This window comes from Rhamphochromis sp. 'chilingali' (genome assembly GCF_963969265.1).
Source record: "Rhamphochromis sp. 'chilingali' genome assembly, chromosome: 1".
In the NCBI taxonomy this organism is placed as follows: Eukaryota; Metazoa; Chordata; class Actinopteri; order Cichliformes; family Cichlidae; genus Rhamphochromis; species Rhamphochromis sp. 'chilingali'.
Window position 1 is genome coordinate 36,042,199 of NC_137929.1, and position 18,500 is coordinate 36,060,698.

Consider the following 18,500-nt stretch of genomic DNA (forward strand, 5'->3'; position numbering starts at 1 on the left):
TCGGGAGTTTCCGGAAGCGCTCGGCTTGTCCGAACGATCCTCTTACCAAAATGTTTTTTTTGTATAAACACGACTAATATAGTAATATAACAACAAATAAAACAAACAATATTTTATTTGCAAAAAAATGTATTTGTGTTTTCTGAACAGGAATACAAGACAGACAACCAATGTAGTGTTAAAAATAAGGAGGATTAGGTCTGTTATTACTGTAGGAAAAGCATTCACTTCTATATGTCAGCAATATGCATAACAGATCATACTGAGTTCAAATAGTGTAAAAAAAACAAAAAAACCCCCATCCAGTTACAAAAGAAAAGACAGCCATTTTTGAACTGTAACTCGGAAAAAAAAAGAAAAAGAAAAACTTTGTTCATTGCAAATCACCCAATCACATCACTCAGGTGAAGGATGTGCATATATATATATATATATATATATGTATAAAGTATAAGCAAATTAAAGCCATGCAGATGGGGAAAGCAAAGGAACATAAACGTTGGCATACAATAAATATACAGCTAAAGGTTACTTGCCCATCATGCTCCCTTAACACACACACACACACACACAGCCCATTTTAACAGGCTGCTAGTCATTGGAAAATACTTCAAACCTCCACAGGGTGGCACTGCAGCAAAGAAAATGTAAAAGCTGGAAACCAAGTCAACAATTTAAATCTGAAACATTAGAAAAAGAAAAAGTAGGGGGAAATAAAGGGGGGGGGGGGCAAAGTAATATGATTGCCAGAAGAGAAGGTAGTGCTATATTCAAGTTTTATCCCCCTGGCTGTGTTCTCTCACAAACAAGATGTGTAGTGTGAATATGCTGACGTGTTGTCGCAGAGAGGAGCATAATACCAATTATGACTCACAGGCCGTGCTGTGCACCTGTCAGTATGAAAAGTGGAGTAGTGTTAGACACAAAACAGGTTTGTTTTCATGGATTGTAAAATACAAAGTGTCTCTTTTAAATTGAAAAGCAGACTATGCTTCATTCCACAGGCATAGGTTCACGATCACAATAAAGTCCCACAAACTGATGTAGAGTTAACCGTCGTCCCCGTCTTTGTTCCGTCATAATAATCACAACTGGTTTCTGATGTGCACTTCCACAATAAGATGGCTTCAAACTATCAAAGCGGACATAAATAAGAGGCGATGACAGTTTATGGGAAAATGATGCTGAAAAGCAAAAGTCAAAGAAGAGAAGTGATGCAAGTCATAACAAGACGTGTGAAGACAGGTGAACTCGGTCAACAGGTTTCGCATCCATTACCAAACCTGCCACATGACTGTGGGGAAAGAATAGGATGAGGCAATTTGTCACCCAGCTAACGTTGCTCAATCAAAAACCCCTTCATCGACCCACAGACATATTCTCCCTCTGTGACAAAAAAGCTTTTGTTTTTCTTCATAGAGATGTGAAACACGTGCAAACTGAAGAATGAGGAGATGTTTCTTGTTAAGTGGAAATGGGGCACTACACAAAACACGCAAACACTTGCACAGATTGAGAATAGAAGCTGGGAAAACTTCCAACATTTCTCCCAAATAAAGCCCCCCAAAAACACACACAACATGCTGCTTCTGCAGCTTCTGAATTGATAATCACAAAAGGCCCTTCAGGTATCACAGTAAGAAAAAAGGATGTAAAGTCTCCTCCTCTGGACTATTTCTGGAAATCGGGGGTGGCTGAATAAATAGAGGAAGGAAGGAAAAATGGCTATCGTGTGAGAGGTAGGGGGGGGAGAAAAAAAAAATATGGCAAGCACATTAAAGCAAAGCTCCCAAAATAGGAAGTCCACACGGACACTTAAACCACACAGGGGCTTCAAAATCTTCAATAAATTAACACTTAAAAAACTATTTTTGCCTGGCATCAAAGCACAGAGGTCAGTGGAGAAACAAAAGCAAACCAGCACGCGCTCAGGCGACACACGCAACACGGTGAAAACAGCTGGATAACAGCTGTGGCGAGGAACAAACGCCTCGCCGCAGGATTCGGCTTCGCTTCCTTCCATCCCATTCAAGCACAGGGGTAATGAACGAGTGTAACAACAAATAAGGCATTTCAGAGAGGAGGAAATAGATGTGTAGTGTAGACAAAGTTGTTTGTTTTAACGTAAGCACTAAGAAACATCATGAAGATATTTCTGCCAGACGCTGCAGCAGAGTGGAGAAGCCGGCCGCCTGCTGGGAGAGCTCTGCGACACGGTCCACCATCTCCTGGGTGGCAGATACTGATGGATAGTTCTGTGCAGCACCCTTTGTTGCCACCACGACTGCCTTCAAAGCTTGGCAGAGCCGTCCCCCCGAGGTAGTGATCTGATGGGGGAAAAAAATATTAAAGATATTACACCGCTATGAAATGCTGGATCTAAACATCATGCCAACTTTTCCACATACTTTGGCCCGGAGGTCAGCAGATGTGAGAAGACGGGAGAGCGTGTCCCCGATGAACACCAGCTTGTGCGCAGTTACAATGAGGCTCTTTCCTCTGGCGACGAAGATTCGAGGAGGTTGGTTTCCCTTCACGCTGCTGAAGAGCACATCGACGGCATCCGCCAGGCAGGAGAGGTGGGCGAGGCTTTGAGAGGAGTAGAAGGAGAGCAGCTCTGAGTCCTCCAGGGAGAGGGACACTGGCAGAGGAGGGGAGGGGGTCAACTGAAAAAGATGAGAAAGGAAAATGAAAATCTGCACAAGAAATGTAGGAAAGTAGCCAGAAGGTTTCTAATTTGAATTAAGGAGAATGAAAACAAGACTTTCAGATACATAAACAGCAAACTGAAAGAAGTCCTGAGAAATTAAAATAAAAAACACAACGCACATATTTACAGCACTGTGCAAATCTCATTATTTCTTAGGATAGTGCATGGAAAATGGGAGCAGCGATTTATTAAAACACGTGGAAACATACATAAAAATATAGTATATAAGGCAAAAACAGAGGTGGTACAAGCTAGAAAGCTAATATTTGGTATGACTGCCTTTATTCTTCACAATCTGAACTCTCTTTTGCAATCCTTGGTGTCATTTCTTCAAGTAGTCTTTGGTTCTCTTCTCTGTCAAGATGGTCCCACTGCTTCAATAATGTTCAGGGTCCAGGCTCTGCCACTCCATTGGCTGTGTTTTTGGGATCACTGTCATGCCGAAAAACGAAGATGCTGCCAGTGTGAGATGTTCTTAAATGGATCATAATCTGATGTTCATGATGACCTGCGTTCATAATTCAACCAATTTTGACAAGATCTCAAACAACACTGGCTCAAATACAGCTCCAAACCATGACAGAGCCTCCTCCGTGTCTTACAGATGCCTGTGGACACTCACTTCTGATGAGGCTTCAGTGAACAGCAGATGGATCAACTGAAGCATCTCTCAGCTCCTGTGCAGGGTCTTTGTTGGATTTTTTCCCCATGTATTACAAAGAACATGAAACTGTTCATCGGCTGTAGATAATTTTTGGGGGACATTTCTTTTGTCCTCCACTTGTTCCGTCTCTTCAAAAAAAATTTAAGGACACATTTCACAAAATGCTGAGAAAAGTTCCATATTCTGCTAATTGCTCTTTGGGAATCACCTAACTGATGCAAAAATACAATTTTATGCCTGTAACTGTGTCATCTTTGTTATATAGTCAATAACAAATGACGTTTTATTCTGGCTCAATCAAAAATTCAGTGCAACAGCCTCCACTTTCCATCCTAGAAACACGTTACAAAAAATTGCTTCGGTCTCTCAGTTTTATAACATGTTGGTTGAGAAGCACAGAGGCACCTCAGACAATAAGCGACAGGAGTGAATACAAGAGTTAGAAGATATTTCACCCATTGAGTGGAGTAAAATATGTTTAAAGACACACACCCAAACCATCAACACCCGATTGAGACTTTAACTGGATAATGCGAACAAATGTCTCCCCTGCAAATAAATAAATTTGATCCTAATATACTGGACAAATGTTGTAAGTGTACCAATCACCAAGCTTCATTGTATCACTGTTTGTGGAAGTGTAAAAAGTTTTGGTGCTCAGTGTTAAAATGCATTTCTCGGGTCCCATGTTTCCCTGTTCTGTTAAGTCCTGTGTTCTGTATTTTAAGCATTTATCCAGATGACTGTAATTTATCTCGTACAGAGAGAAAGACAGTTTACCTTTGCTTACTCCAGGCCAAACGTTGTGTTGCAGTATGCTGGGAGAATGTTGATAGCCCCTCTTTTGACCAATGGTTAAACAGTGTAACATCGAGTTTAGTTTGTTTAGGGAAGTTGAGGAAGTGGAGAGAGAGTGAGGTAATGAAAAATACATAACTAAATTTGGGAATATGCAAAATCCAATAAATATATGTTTAAAAAAATGGGATCAAATGATGTGTTGTTGCAGCAGGCTGCTACTAACAAAGTGCCTAAAGATACCACTTAATATTCATATTTGCTAAATTATGATGTGTAGACAGAACTCTGGTTCAACACTTGAATTAGGTGCTTTTTACGATTGCATGATTCATACATCTGAAAATGGTCAGGTAGGAGGGCTGGACTGAAAATGAGTGAAAAAGCAGCCAAAGAAAAACTTTAAGGGAGCTTCAGAAAGACTGGAGAAGTATTGCTCAAGACCACATTAAATAATCACAATAGAGTCAGATATAAAGAAATGAAAGGTGGCTCAAGACTTTTGCAAAGTATTCTATATTATTTTTTAACCTTAGCAATAATCTGCAACCATGTCTTGACTAATCATTTAGTCCACAAAGTGTAAAAGAGGCTGAGAAACCACCTGCAATAAACGTCTTAGAGTCCAAATGGCTCCTTCTGATTTATTTCTTTCCTAACTGAGCTCCAAAATACCAAAACAGACTGTCACAGGACTGCGTCCTAAAGCCCAGAAATTCCTTCATCTCAAAGCTTAAGACATTTTCACATTTTATTAACACCCCACTTACAAATCGTGTGCCAGAGAAGGCATTTGATTGTCAAAGTAGTTCTAGGCTTCAGTCAACTGACTTCATATTTTAATATTAGCCAGCAAAGACAAAGTCCTAAATGTCAGAGTTTCCTATCAGAGTTGCGCAAGAATTGCAGCCACTGTTAATTGTGCCAAATAACTGTTTAAGGCTGTTTGTCTTCATAAAATCCAAATAGGATCAAAGCATGTGGTACATACACAAAAACGGTCCTAATATAATAGTCAAATAACAGGAAATGTATTAATAACACATGAAAAAGCTGCTAATGAGAGCAGAAAATATATAACCAAATTAGCATATGGTAAGTCAAAGCAGGCAGCCTTGAACTGAACCCGAGTCGTACAAACAGAGGGTCCATACAGCACGTCAGCCACTGCTCAAAGGATGACTGTGCTCTTCTGTCACTCATTGTCCTGGAGTCTCCGTCCTATGTAAGAAAGTCTGTTGAGATCCACAAGTGACCTCTTGTTACCCGTCGATGACAAAACAAGGGAATGTAGCGAGGGGCAGGAAAAATGCAGACGGAGCAATAAGAAGACATGACTTCAGTCTGATGCAACAGAACTGACTTCGAGTTTTCGCAAGACAGGACAAGGTGTGATTAAAAAAAAAAGCTCAGAGACTGTCGTCGTGTGTAAACTGAGCACAGCATGGTCGTGTTGATGCCTGTGGTGTACCACAAGGTTCAATTTAAAGCCCCATTTTATTTTCCGTCTTCATACTCTCACTTGGCAAGAGTATGTGAACGTATATTTTTAATTGCTGTGCAGATGACACGCACATATACATCTAGGGTTGACACATGGTGATGCAAGAAGCCCAGGTTCACAGAGATGAAGGCCACAATTTGTCAGGCTATCAAAGCAGAGTTCTCCTCAAACACCCTGAGGTGACTGAGGGAGAGGATCAGCGCTAACCCAGAGTTTTGATGGATGCTTGCTCACATCCACGTTTTTTTGGCTGCACCTCTACCACCATCTTTCCCTGCTGCTCTGCTTTATTCTCCAGATTTCAACCTCATGCTCTTTTCCAAAATGGAATTCAAGATTTCTTTTGGCACAGTGGAGGAGATCCAGGTGCCTGAGGTGCTTACAAAATGGGCCAAGGAACAGCGTATCCATCCACAATGTGACTAGTTCTGAAGCGATGGAGGCCAAATACAGATAAAAAGAATTTAATTTTTTTGATGGCACCTCATACATTTATGCTGATGTATGTGCTTACTTGACTTTCCTGTCAACCTGGATGACTGATTTCAGAATTAACTGCGGAGTAAACAGATTCATTTGAAAGACTGCAGTAGCATACAAATACACAGCACTAGGTAAACTTATGGAGTATAAAGCTTGTATTGGTAAAACAAACAGCTGCTGCAAACTGGATTAAAGAGTCATACTGTTCACTAGTAAACAGAGCAGACTGTGAAAACAAGAGTGAATTGATGCCTTCGCTGTGGGGAATCACTGTGAGTGAGTCAGGAGCAAAGGATCAAGTAAACAGAGGTAAAAACACAGAGGGAACAGCTCACCCGTGGCTCTGAGGTGATAGTTTGTGTCTGTCCGTTCTCAGTGCGGGCGTCAGGAGGCGGTTCAGGTTTACCCTAGAGCAAAGTGACCAGAGAACATGTGTGACTAGTTACCAGCAAAGGAAAAAATGTGTTAAAGCACAATAACAGAAACTGTAAGGAATTAGATGCATATATAGCATAAATATCAAGGTAAGGAAGAAATTAATGTGATACTATAAAACGATGCATTCCTAACATAATAAAAACTAACCTGCAGCTTTACATATCCAACACTGTCTCCAGTAGGAACTGGAGCCGGGATGGGAGTCAAGCCGATCCCAGCATACTCGTTGCTGGGATCATCTTCTTCATCAGCAGGTCCCACTGTGAGCATCACCGTGGCTGGAGTAGGAGGCAAGGGGAAAGCAGGCTGAGGGGTTGGAGGCAGAGGCCTCTCCTGGATCCAGCTGCTTTTACGGGAACCCATTCCTCCTCCAGATGACTTCCCATCAGGCACCGGGAGCGCAGGCAACGGCCTACGTGACAGAGATTCTTGGGAAGGCAGACGGGGCCGGCCCTGAGCCTGTAAGAGGAGGGTGCTTTCCTCAAGCGAGCGCTGGACCAGCGACAAGAGCCCTTCGGATGGAGGAGCGCTACCGACGGCAGACAACGCTGGGAGCAGGTCCGATAAGCGTGCCCAGGCCTGCTGAAGGGGTGGCGGGGGATCCCCTGAATGACTGGCTTTCCAGGTGGACAGGATTTCCGCCAGTGAGGTAGCCAGGTCCCGTGATGACAGAGTGGAGGGCGAGTTGGAGACTGTGGTGAGCACAGAGTGGACCAGACTGGAAAGCGAAGCTCGCCACTGCATGTCACCAGAGCCGTTACTAGACACAGAGAGGCGGCGTGTGGAGGTGGAAGAAGATGATGAGGAATGAGGAAGGACTTCGACAGTCAGAGCTGGCATGTCATAAATCCCACCATCGGGCTCAGAGTCACCACGGCTATTATCTCCACCACTGACTCGTTTCTCGGATCCAGGAACACAAGAAACCCGTCCGACCTGAGGGACTTCCTCCCCACAGAGGCTGCTGGTCGACTCTCCCGGTGCCAGAGGGACGCCCGGAAGTGTAGGGACACTGTAGACTTCATCATCAGCTTCGTCAGGCTGAACATCTACTGTGGCCTTAGTCAGAGTGATTGTGGGGACATCATAGACCTATCAGTGAAGAGGGAAAAGCAGATTTGATTGTTTAAATAAATAAAGAAAACATTGCGAAACTTTGAAATTTGAAAAACATATGAAGAAAGGAAGGAAGATACTCCAGGTAGATTCTTTATTATTTAGTCCAATAATGGCATAATAATAATAATAATAATAATAACATTTCATCCATGCAGTAAATGCAGTAAGTACCAATTATATGCTACATTAAAAAGGGAACCCATATGCACTCTGTAGGTACATCCAGCAAAGAGTTACTGACTCCCACTGATGTGGGAAACACATTTTTATTCATTAAGTCTTAAAGCGAGCCTGCAGTCCACATACAGTGACTGCAGGCAAGGAGGGAAAAAATAACCCAGCAGCTGGCACACATTTTCAAGTAACTTTAAAGTGGAGACCACTGGGGGCAGGGATGTGGTGGTGGTGGTGGTGATGGCGGTGGTGTATCCTTGGCATGGTTGTGACAGATGGGTGTGACTGGGAGAAAAATAGAAGCAGCATTTGTACTGGATAGACTGGCTCCAGGAGCACACAGAGACAGGTGTGGCCTCGCCTCGAAGGGGGGCAGGGAGACAGGCTAATACTGGAATGTGGGAAGAAATAGTGGCGGGGTATATGATAGTCATCTCTTGTTCTTTGCTTGTGTAGGCATGCATTCAGCACAGCAGATTCCCACAGTTCCCAGCAAATTAATATACTAGGGTTGGGGGTAATCAGAGCATTTTGATTCTGCTGGATGTTTGTCAGGTCAAAATATGACAGGAACAAAACAGAAACACAGAAGCCCTGTAAGTAATTCTCTGTCAGACGCTCTCTAAAGTTGATTTTGCGTTTTGTGTGCCGGGAGATGAAGCAGCAACTGCAACGTACCACTGTTTCAGTAATTCCTCTAAGTGATATTTAATACTGGCTTAATTAATTAAATAAATGTGTGTGGACCTAGATATGAAAACAGGTGGATGGATTGACCACAGGAAAACAGTTTGTCCCAAACATTTAATCATTATAAAACACTGAACTTCCAAGCTACCACAGCCAGCAGTGGAGCTCATCGTGGCCACACAAGGAAGGCAAAGAGGATATAAAGCCACTTGACAGCTCACAGTCAAACAACAAATAAAGCAGTTGCTTTAGACACTAATTCAGAGGTTTATCCATAAGTCAGCCTCGTGTGCAAAGTCTTTACCTCTGACTCAGCGTCGGCCTGCGGTGGCACACTGCGGGGGGTGTCGTAAATGCTGTCATCTTCTCCAAGTGCAGAGGGGACTGGATGCTGCCACCTGCCCTTCGGAGGTGTATCGTATACCTACCAAGGCAACATTAGAATTAAAAAAAAAAAAAAAAAGAAAAATCCATAAAAAAAAAATTTAATTTAACACTAAAATATTCCCAGTAAATATGATGGAGACTTTAAAAGTTTATTGCCAAACAAGTACCATCCAGGAGTAATAAAAGGATTCATGTACATGGTGAAGGGCTTTTCCTGGCTCAAAATAGACGTCTTTAAAGTTTTGGTGCGGGGCGTTGACAACGGACATGAGAACAATCAGTCCACATATAGTTAGAGAACAGTCTTTGTTACCTTAGTTAACACAAGTTTATGCAGTTTCCTGATATTTGATAAACAAAACTGTTGTAAATCAAGCCATGCTTAAAAAAAAATACTGACTTAAAGTTATTTTGTAACACTTCTGGTGATTTTTCCACTTCTTTCACAAACATCTTCTGTATGCAGAGGAAAAAAACTGCTTATGATGTCATCATATTGAGAACTAAAGCAACATTACAGGACGACCTAACCTGCTTAACACACCACTAAAAATGCCTCCTCCCCCACCCCCTAGATGAAACCCAGCAGGGTTTCCAAAGAACGAAACAAAAAACAAACATTTAACAAAAACGAAACACTTTTTTAAAATCTGATATGAGTCACATTTCTTTTTATCAAATGGTCAAAACTGAACAGGAAACGCAGATTTTTTTCTGTTCAGCAAGGAAACAGGCTCACTGCCCTCACAGCATGCAGAGCTGCTGAGCCAGGATGTTATTAACAGGTAATAACTTTATTCTTACTTTATAAATACTGAAGAATTAGATAGAACAACTTTTAATCGCTTTAAGTATAATCGTCACATACCTGATCATCAACAGGATCTGAATAATCCTGATTTTCTCCCTTTTGATTCTGCACACTGCTGCTTTTCTCCACGCCATTACTCGTCCTTTCCTCCGTTCCCTGGGGGGCTGCCCTCTGTTTGCCCTCTTCTTGCTGCAGGCTTGCAGAAGTTGCTTGAGCAGCAGATTTGGGGACAGAGTTAGAGTCAGCTGACAGCTGTGATGGTTGTGTGTCCTTCCTGGTGACGCTCCTTACTGGAGGTGCTGGTGGAGGTGGTTTGCGGGCGAAATTTGGCGATCCAGGAGCCCTGACCTGGCCAGCTCTGATAAGCAATGGGGATCCCCGGTGAGAGGCAAGGCCGGGCTTGCCCCTGGCAGCGGCAGGGGTGGGCGAAGCTCCCTTGAGCAGGGCTCGAGGAGACGCTTGGGCAGAGGTTATCTGAGGCGGGTAGTGGTGAGCCAGAATTGTTGCTGGTGTCCTCGGAAGGCTCACTCCCACAGAAGTGGGTGTTTGGTACATCCCAGGTGTGTCCTGGTTCGCTTTTGATTGGGGGGTAGCTGTAGTTCCATTGGTTATCAATGGTCCATTAGAGCAAAAAGCACTGGCCACAGAGCCTCCCGTTGGGGATTGGTAAACATCATCGCCTGCAAGAGGCGTGCCTTTGGGCACCAAGTAACAGTCATCCGAGGCCCCCGTGGTTATTGTTTCTCTGGGAACAAGATATGTAGCGTCCTCTGCTTCATCGGCTGTCCTCGGCACTCCGCTGGGGGCAAGATACACAGACTCTGAAGCCAGGTGAGCTCCTGGCTGCCTCGCATGCTGAGCTGCTGCAGGCGCGGGACTCACTGGGCTCTGATAAACCGCTCCTGTCATGTCTGTTCCTCGTCCTCTCAAAGAGGGTGAGCGTGGCCGCCCCACCACCCCGATATCCCAGTCAGGTCTGGGCCGGGTGCCAGAGCTAGAGTGCGAGCGTGGCCGCCCGCCCTCAGTTCTGCGTAGCTCCCCTGGTCTCGACCCCGCTCCTCGTCCCTCGCCCACCGCTGGCGGGGAGCGATAAACTCCGTCCGCATCATTCGCGGTCCGAGCCAGCGGGGCACCAGGTGACAGGTAGACCGAGTCTTCACTGGAGCCACGACAGGGGTCCGAGCCAGGGGGCGGGGCGGTCTGAAGGAGTCGAAGGCGATTAGCGGGGGCGATCCCCTGTCTGCCATGCAGCGAACAGAGCCACCACCCGGGCCCGCCGCTCTGCTCCTGTTCAAGAACCATGAGGATGTCGCCCTTTCGGAAAGCCAACTCTTCTGGGCTTTCTGCCGTGTTGTCAAACAACGCCTTTGCCAATACCGTCTGTGCAGGAGGAAGAGACGAGAGCAGCAGTGATCAGCACTGACCCACAAAAACACACACACACAAAAACAACAACTAAAATGGCCATATGAAAGCACAAATTAATCAACAGCCTGAATTCACACTCCCTGCACGCCACAAACAAACAAGTACATTGACGTGGCAGTGCCAAGTGAGGAGTATAAAAAGGGTGATTGTTTCGATGCTGAATGGAGAGTGAAAGGGAGTGAATAGGGAAGATCTCGTTAAATGTCTGTGTGAAAGACCTGGTTGGGGGGGGGGGGGGATTAGCAAACGAAAACAAAACAAAACAAAAAAAGAAAAAGATGGAAAATTTAAAAGCCAAATCAAAATTCACAGCTGTGCAATTCATCCTGAGGAAGGGAGAAAGAGGGCCACAGTCAGGGAGGATCAATGATCAAATGGACACAAGAGCTTAATGGTAATGAGCGGGATGAGAGGGAAGGGGGAGGGGATGAGAGGCACATCTGTCCCTTGCTGTTTAGGGTTTAATTGCCAACCCAAAGCCAGAGAGTCAGGCCCCCTTTCATTCTCTAAACCAACCCCCCGGGGACAACCGAGCTCCAATGAGCCATGTGGGACCTCTTTTGCAATGGAGGCACTGAGGATCCCAATATAAGACACAGAGAACAAATAAACCAGTTTAAAAGAAAGAAAGAAAGCGAGGAAAGCAAATTATTCCTTGACTTTCAAAGTATCCGAGCTATTGCGACACTGCCACACGAACACATGCAAATCCACGAACATAAAGAGAAAAACTGTACTCACCGAGACAGACATGATTGCCAAGTGATCAGCTTAGTCTCCGAGAAATTATCACTCAAGTGTCCACACCAGTCGGGTCATTTTTGGGAGGTCAGCTGTCACGGATATGCCGGTGGGCAGAGACCCTCGGTGCCGAGGCACAGCTGGCTCTGTTTAGGACACATCGCCCGGTCTGGGGGCTCCGTCGTCCCCGGTCTTCATAAGGCTCCTAAAATTCACACGGAAACGCTTTTTTAAATGTTTATTTTCTCACGAGTCACATGTAATAGGTATAGACAGCAAAACTTCACCCGTGCGCTCTGAGTCTCGCGTGAAACTGAAAGGTAGGCGGACGGAGGTAACACCTGTCTATGCCTTCCACGCCCAGTAACGTTTCTTTAAAGGCAACCCTATCGGGGGAAGCCCGCAACAGCTTAGCATCGTTTGCAAAAAAGAAGCGGTGTGCAGTGAGCGTCTAAAATACGGCGTGCAGCTGTGTATGAAACCGCTATCTAGGTCAAACGATAATTCATTTGAACAGTAGCCAGTATAAATAGACGTGCAGTCGCGGCCTAGCCACTAAACACCAGCCAACGCGGGCTAACGCTGCGCTAGCTAGTGCTGGTTTAGTTCAAAACAACAATGGCACCGCCGTATAAAGCGGCCAAAGGCGATTTATTTACCGAACAGCGTTAGCACTCAGGACCGCCGTAATGAAAATTATTACCTTTCTCTTTTCTTATCGCCGATAAACTTCCCATTGGGGTACAGCCTCTGATACGTAAATCCCTTCTTTTCATGCGTGAAAATCTGCGGTCATCGCCGTTCAATCATCTTCGATGACAACAAAATTATCTCCGCCCCTTTCTTAGGTCGCGGAGCTTCGCTGATCTACAAGTAACACCAGGGCGTAAATTCCAGCGTTTACACCAATCCCGACGTGTGTAAAATCGCGCAGCTAGCCGTCGCTTCAAAAATAGAGCTCTTCTGATTGGCTCGTTCCTAAAAGTTGCGTTTAAGGACGACTGACTCTGTAAACCAGGTAAACGATTTTCAAATGGGGAAAAATAACGGTCAGCTGCTGTTGGCAACTGCTGTTATCTTTATTTGCCATAGAAAAAAGATTAATTTGCACAATTACTAGTATTATTAAAGTGAGCATGGTTTCAGCACTTTTATATACATATGCACACAGCCAATTGCGAGCGAAGTAGGCTGTATGCTTTTATTTTGACAGGGGGACGTTTACCCGGAAAATATCGACTGTAGCGACACGAATCGTCAGTAGTCAAAGGTCTTTGAGAGTCTTTTATCAAACTATTCTGCACCTCTTCGTGTTGAGCTTTTCATGCATTGCAGGGTGAGACAATCCTCTTCGTCACATTTGCACAACTGCATTTGCTTTGTAAAATGTCGGACTGCGAGTGACAATAAAGTTGGGAATGCGAGCTCAACAAAGTGCATGGCCTCTGCCCTACTTAACTGCTGTTTGCGCTGAAAACATATCCGTGCGTGCTCTCTGTCCACAGGTGATGCTGAGGAGTGTATTCAGGTGCCTTAGGACCAATCTTGTAGCTGGCCAAAGAAATATGTCTCAAAGCAGTCTTTCTGGCAAAGTAGCCATAGTCACTGCCTCCACAGATGGGTAAAAATGACGTGATTGACCCCTGATTGTTGGTGCTGTCCATGAAAAAACAAACAGTAACCAAGCAAGGACTGTGTTAGTCACCTGTCTCCAATCATGACAAATCACTGATTATTGGAGAATTAGTAATAGAAGAGCTTAGTCCATGTTTGTTTGATTGTTTTGTGTATGTTCTAAAATGCTTATTTCTCAGATTCAGCACATTCATGAGAGTAATTACTGCTGTAAAGGGGTTAAAGCGATGCATCATAGAGCTCTTCTCCCCCCTCCTCAGAATCGGGCTGGCTGCGGCTCAGGCTCTGGGAAAAAGAGGTGCCCATGTGGTTGTGAGCAGCCGGCGGCAGGCCAATGTAGACAAAGCTGTGGCACTGCTGCAGAGCCAGAGCATCCAAGTGACTGGAACAACCTGTAATGTTGGGAAAGGGGAAGACCGAGAACAACTGGTTCAGATGGTAAGAAGCCGTCCATCGTGCTCAGAGGTGTAGAGCAGCACATAAACTATACAAGACCAAGCTTTGGCTCTTTATTATAACACAACTATTAAATGGGTGCTCATTTCTACATATATTTTTACTCTTGGACTCTATTAGAGTAGCTTCATGGTTCAAAATAATTATTATATGTCTAGCCCCTCAGTTGATCCTCTGTGAAAAAACCTATGAAACTTTATCTGGCATGAGCCACTTGAGAGGTGGAGAAAAGTTCAGCCAACGTGCACCTAACAATTTTTATCAATCATTAACAATAAAAAGGAATCCAAGCTGGATTTTAGTAGAATAAAGTTCAGCCTGATATTTTCGCTGTTTTTTCAATGTAGTTCCACTTAAAGTTGCTATTTGTGAAAATGTGTTTTTATAATGTTTTTATATGAAGCCGAAGTCCCTCGCTGCCACATTCCTCTGCCCTGTCAGCAACAGGAACGCTTCCAGTTACAGTTTCCCTCCTTTTCTATGCAGGAAATAAGTAACTAACTGGCAATGAGTTAAAATCTGGCCATAGTTCCACCCCAGATGCTTCTTACTTGTGTGAAGGGCAGAGTCAGAGCATGCTGCTAACACAAGCACTGAAACTACAGCTGTGCGCGACTGGACGACTCAGAGAACCACTATGACTGTTTCAAATACCTCCCGTTTCTAATGTGGACTGTATGTAAAGCGTTTTCAAGATTTAAGTTGCTGTCACAGCTCTTTCCCACGAAGAACTGAACCCACTCTTATGGTCTTACCAAACTGTCCAAAAACTGTAATTTTGCCTTTAGCTGCCTGTCTACATCTGTTATTAGTTACTCTGTAACTTTGGTGTTTTAACATATTTAGCTCTGACGCAAACTCATTAAAGTCCCCGATCATCCACACCACACCTGCAGGGCTTTCCCCACAGTTTAAGAGCCACTGTGGCTCAGGTGGTAGAGCGGGTTATCTACCAATCAGAGAGTTGGTGGATCGGTGTTTGACTGCACCCGCTGAGTGTGTGTGAACAGATAAAAGCTCGTATGAATGTGTGTGTGTGACTGGGTGAATGAGTCTGTATAAGTCTATGCTATTTAAGTCCACTTATCATGCACTGCTGTGCTTTCATCTGATTGGCTGCTTCTCAAAAACAGACTATTTGGACAGTCTGGAGCTTATCTCTATTTACCTCAGTGTTCACAGTCAGAGCTTTGTGCCTGAGATGTGCATGTTAAGGATATCTGTGCTAAGTGGCATCACAGAGAGCTAAAAGCAGAACAAGCTGCCTGAAGCTGAGCGTTTCGGGCGGTCTGAGCCTGAGCTTCTGGCTCACAGTGATTACTTGTACATATGCTGGTGTCATTATTTGAAACTCTCCATGTTACTGTGAGCAAAAAGTCCCCTTTCATCATCCTCAGTGGTGGTGGAAAAAAGTAAGTGGGAACCATTAGCTGAGCCTCTTTTGGTGGTTTGGTGGTTACCTAGAGCACTTTCTGTAGCTGCACGTGCTCAGGGGGGATAATGGACCCCTCTGTCTTAAAGAGGCACTCCAGCTCAGCCATATTAGGATGTCTGGTCTGTGATGTCATTCCACAATAACCGATGGGTTTAAGGTGAAGCAGATTTTCTTGGTCTGCTGTATTTTTAAGGTTGGGGTCGCTGTCATGCTGCATCACTCAACTGGTCATGAGCAATTCAGACAATTCATCAGACTGCAGACGTTTCCCAGAAGCACTGTGGACTGCTAAGGTGCTCTGTGGAAAACTTTAGTGGAGGTTTTTTTTTACATTTTTTTGTGGTTTCTTCTGTGGAGTCCTGCCACGTAAAACATGCCTGCATGGTAGACTCATTAAGACAGATGTGAACCAGCTCCAGCCATTCCTTTAGCTTTTCCTCTGAGCTCCTTTTGGACTTTGTTTAGTATTTAGTGGCGTACCTTTGACCTTATTGTATTCAACGCTTGTTTTTAAGGACGACAGCGGCCACACAAGTAAAACGCTTTGAGTTTTAGACAGTGTATCTGAACAGTGTCTTTTACACGACTTTGTAAGAGTTTCATGAAAGCAAACAGTTCATCTTTTGGGCAAAGCGTGGTTCACATCAGCAGCTGCTTTTGTGACTCAAACTGCATTAAGAGGTGAAGTGCACGTGTCTGTTAAAATGTCCTCCACTTGTTGGCGTCACTGTGTAATAGCGTGAACGAGTGCTTGGCTCTGTGTTTGGTACAGACTCTGGATCGGTGTGGGGCCATTGACATCCTGGTGTCCAATGCAGCAGTCAATCCTTTCTTTGGAAACATCATGGACTCCACAGAGGAGGTCTGGGATAAGGTACGTACAAAAATTGAGCCCACACCAATCATTTATGATGTACGACATAAATTTGCATTTTTTTAAATGAAGGATACAGTAGCACTGATATGTTGTCATAAAAAAACAACATAAATCCAAAATGTGGTTCTGAAGAGCTGTTTACGTCACTCTGAGATCACTCTGTTATTTAAAGTATTCACTGTCACTGTGTCGACATTTTTCAGATCCTAGATGTGAACGTAAAATCAGCCTTCCTCATGACCAAGCTGGTGGCGCCTCATATGGAGAAGAGAGGGTGAGTGACAATGGCACCAAAAGGGGCGTCCATAAAAACCTGCCTGCTGTAATATTTCTAACACCTCTCACAGGTCTGTGTTTTTCTTTCAGAGGTGGAAATGTCATATTTGTGTCATCTGTGGCTGGATACCAACCAATGCAGGTCAGTGAGGAATTTCTCCTTGGCAGGAATTCGTGTGGTGCTGTGACTGAATCTCATCAGTGCGGTCAGGATTGGTTGGTCGCCTCCTTACATCACATCGAGACATAGAGATGGAAGTGAGAAAGCAATTCTCTGGAGAAAAGCTGTAATGTTAAGCATCTATGTTACTCACAGACTCCAGTATCTGCCAGTGTTTGACACAGCATTAGAGGTGTGGAGCCTGAGCTTTTATGGCTTTTGAAGTGGGAGAAAAGTCTTAGAAACCGTGTTTGGTAAGGTAGTCTTAGTGTACCAGGAGATTTCAGAAGAACATAAAAATCCCTTGGCGGTTGTGTCTGGAAAGGCAAATGTGCCAAGTCAAACATGCAGAGGCACCCGCTGTGGCGCCGTGTTAATAAGGAAGCAGCTAATAATGGATATATGCACTTAAAACGAGTGAGACATAAACCTGAATGTAAAGAAGTGACATGCTCTGTTTTGTTTCTGCAAACCTGTTCACGTGGTGTGCATGTGCACCTCTCCAGGCTTTGGGTCCTTACAGCGTGAGTAAGACGGCCTTGCTGGGTCTAACCCGGGCTCTGGCCCCGGAGCTGGCTCAGAGTAACATAAGAGTGAACTGCGTGGCCCCTGGAATAATCAAGACCCGCTTCAGCTCTGCGGTGAGGACACGCGCTGGAGTCCTTTGCTAAAAATGTGGTTTTTGTTGCATTTCAGTCGTGCTTTCTCTTATTAGTGTTGTACTTTTTATAATAAACTCTTTTGTTCCAGCTGTGGCAGAATGAAGGCATCGTGGATGAGTTCAAAAAGCAGCTATGCATTAAAAGGTGAAGTTCAAGGTCACAGGAAAGCTTGTTGGTAATATTCAGAGTCCAGGATTTGACACGTTGAATTTGCTTCTCCTGTCAGAGTTGGAGAACCGGAGGAAATCGGAAGTGTGATCGCGTTCTTGTGCTCCAAGGAAGCGTCCTACATCACCGGAGAGACCATCACAGTGACCGGAGGGATGAACTGTCGACTTTGAACGCATCGTTTTTAATTGGATTTCTTCTATTTTTCTGAAGTGCTGGCAGAGAACAGCCACAACTAAGCTTAGCGCAGGAGCTGCAACACACTAATATAAACCAATATAATGAAGCAGAGAGCTCTGGGTTACTGTGAGCGTCTTGAGTTTCCAGGTTGATTTTTGTTGTGTAAAGGTTTCTAATGAAAAATCTGATGTTTTTGTAAAAGAAAATAATTTAAAATGAGGAAATGTGTCATTTTAAACTGCACCAGCTATGAGATAAAAGCTTTTTCAGTGCATAAACATATTCATGATTTACAGGCCAGGGATGGTTTTATTAACAGTCATTACATGAGCTGAACATCAGGAGCCGTTTGAGAGCTTCGCCTTCATCGATGAACCAAATGGAGCGTGCACCAGTCTCATCATCAACCAGTTTTTATTTTGCATTTCATTTCATATATTTCATACAAAAATCACAAACTTTATTAACAGAGATATTATTACATATTGCAAGTTAAAAATATTTCACATTTGTAACAGACAATCCAGATATGTTTTTAAAAAATGCAATTTAAATGACTTAAAAAAGCTGTATGACACTGCCTGTAACCGTGGCTACGTTTATCCACGATGTCAAAGCACCTGTTCAAGTTTTAATCGCCCTGAGTCAGGTTTATTTCAAGCAAATGGAAGATAAAAGTGTCCATCAGTCTCAATAGCATTTAA

The 18,500-nt window shown here is 44.0% G+C and overlaps 2 protein-coding genes across 3 annotated transcripts; one reads left to right on the forward strand and one right to left on the reverse strand.

The window, feature by feature from the left end:
* Positions 1-120: 120 nt before the first annotated feature.
* efs (embryonal Fyn-associated substrate) lies at positions 121-12,869 on the reverse strand. Of its 2 annotated transcripts, XM_080864896.1 has the most exons (8): positions 12,651-12,869; positions 11,948-12,152; positions 9,836-11,158; positions 8,885-9,004; positions 6,745-7,689; positions 6,495-6,566; positions 2,409-2,666; positions 121-2,327 (listed from the first exon to the last, which is right to left on the reverse strand). In XM_080864896.1, the coding sequence occupies exons 2-8, from the start codon at positions 11,957-11,959 to the stop codon at positions 2,142-2,144; spliced, it is 2,916 nt and encodes a 971-aa protein (XP_080721022.1). In that variant the 5' UTR covers positions 11,960-12,152; positions 12,651-12,869; the 3' UTR covers positions 121-2,141. The 2 variants fall into 2 exon arrangements, with proteins under 2 accessions (XP_080721022.1, XP_080721023.1); XM_080864897.1 differs by lacking the exon at positions 12,651-12,869 and having other exon boundaries at positions 11,948-12,581.
* A 272-nt stretch (positions 12,870-13,141) lies between these two features.
* Positions 13,142-18,471, forward strand: dhrs4 (dehydrogenase/reductase (SDR family) member 4). The gene is made up of 9 exons (XM_080865286.1): positions 13,142-13,283; positions 13,453-13,568; positions 13,843-14,020; positions 16,246-16,347; positions 16,554-16,624; positions 16,717-16,768; positions 17,293-17,427; positions 17,537-17,592; positions 17,675-18,471. Exons 1-9 carry the CDS (start codon positions 13,272-13,274, stop codon positions 17,787-17,789), a joined length of 837 nt encoding a protein of 278 aa, XP_080721412.1. The 5' UTR covers positions 13,142-13,271; the 3' UTR covers positions 17,790-18,471.
* The last annotated feature ends 29 nt before the right edge of the window (positions 18,472-18,500 follow it).

Excerpts from the sequence above, each read along its gene's own strand:
- efs (XM_080864896.1), bottom strand. Across the intron at positions 9,005-9,835 it reads CAGATCCTGTTGATGATCAG|GTATACGATACACCTCCGAA; the intron begins GTATGTGACGAT and ends TTGCCTTGGTAG. Across the intron at positions 7,690-8,884 it reads AGGCCGACGCTGAGTCAGAG|GTCTATGATGTCCCCACAAT; the intron begins GTAAAGACTTTG and ends CTTCACTGATAG.
- dhrs4 (XM_080865286.1), top strand. Across the intron at positions 16,348-16,553 it reads CAGAGGAGGTCTGGGATAAG|ATCCTAGATGTGAACGTAAA; the intron begins GTACGTACAAAA and ends GACATTTTTCAG. Across the intron at positions 16,769-17,292 it reads CTGGATACCAACCAATGCAG|GCTTTGGGTCCTTACAGCGT; the intron begins GTCAGTGAGGAA and ends GCACCTCTCCAG.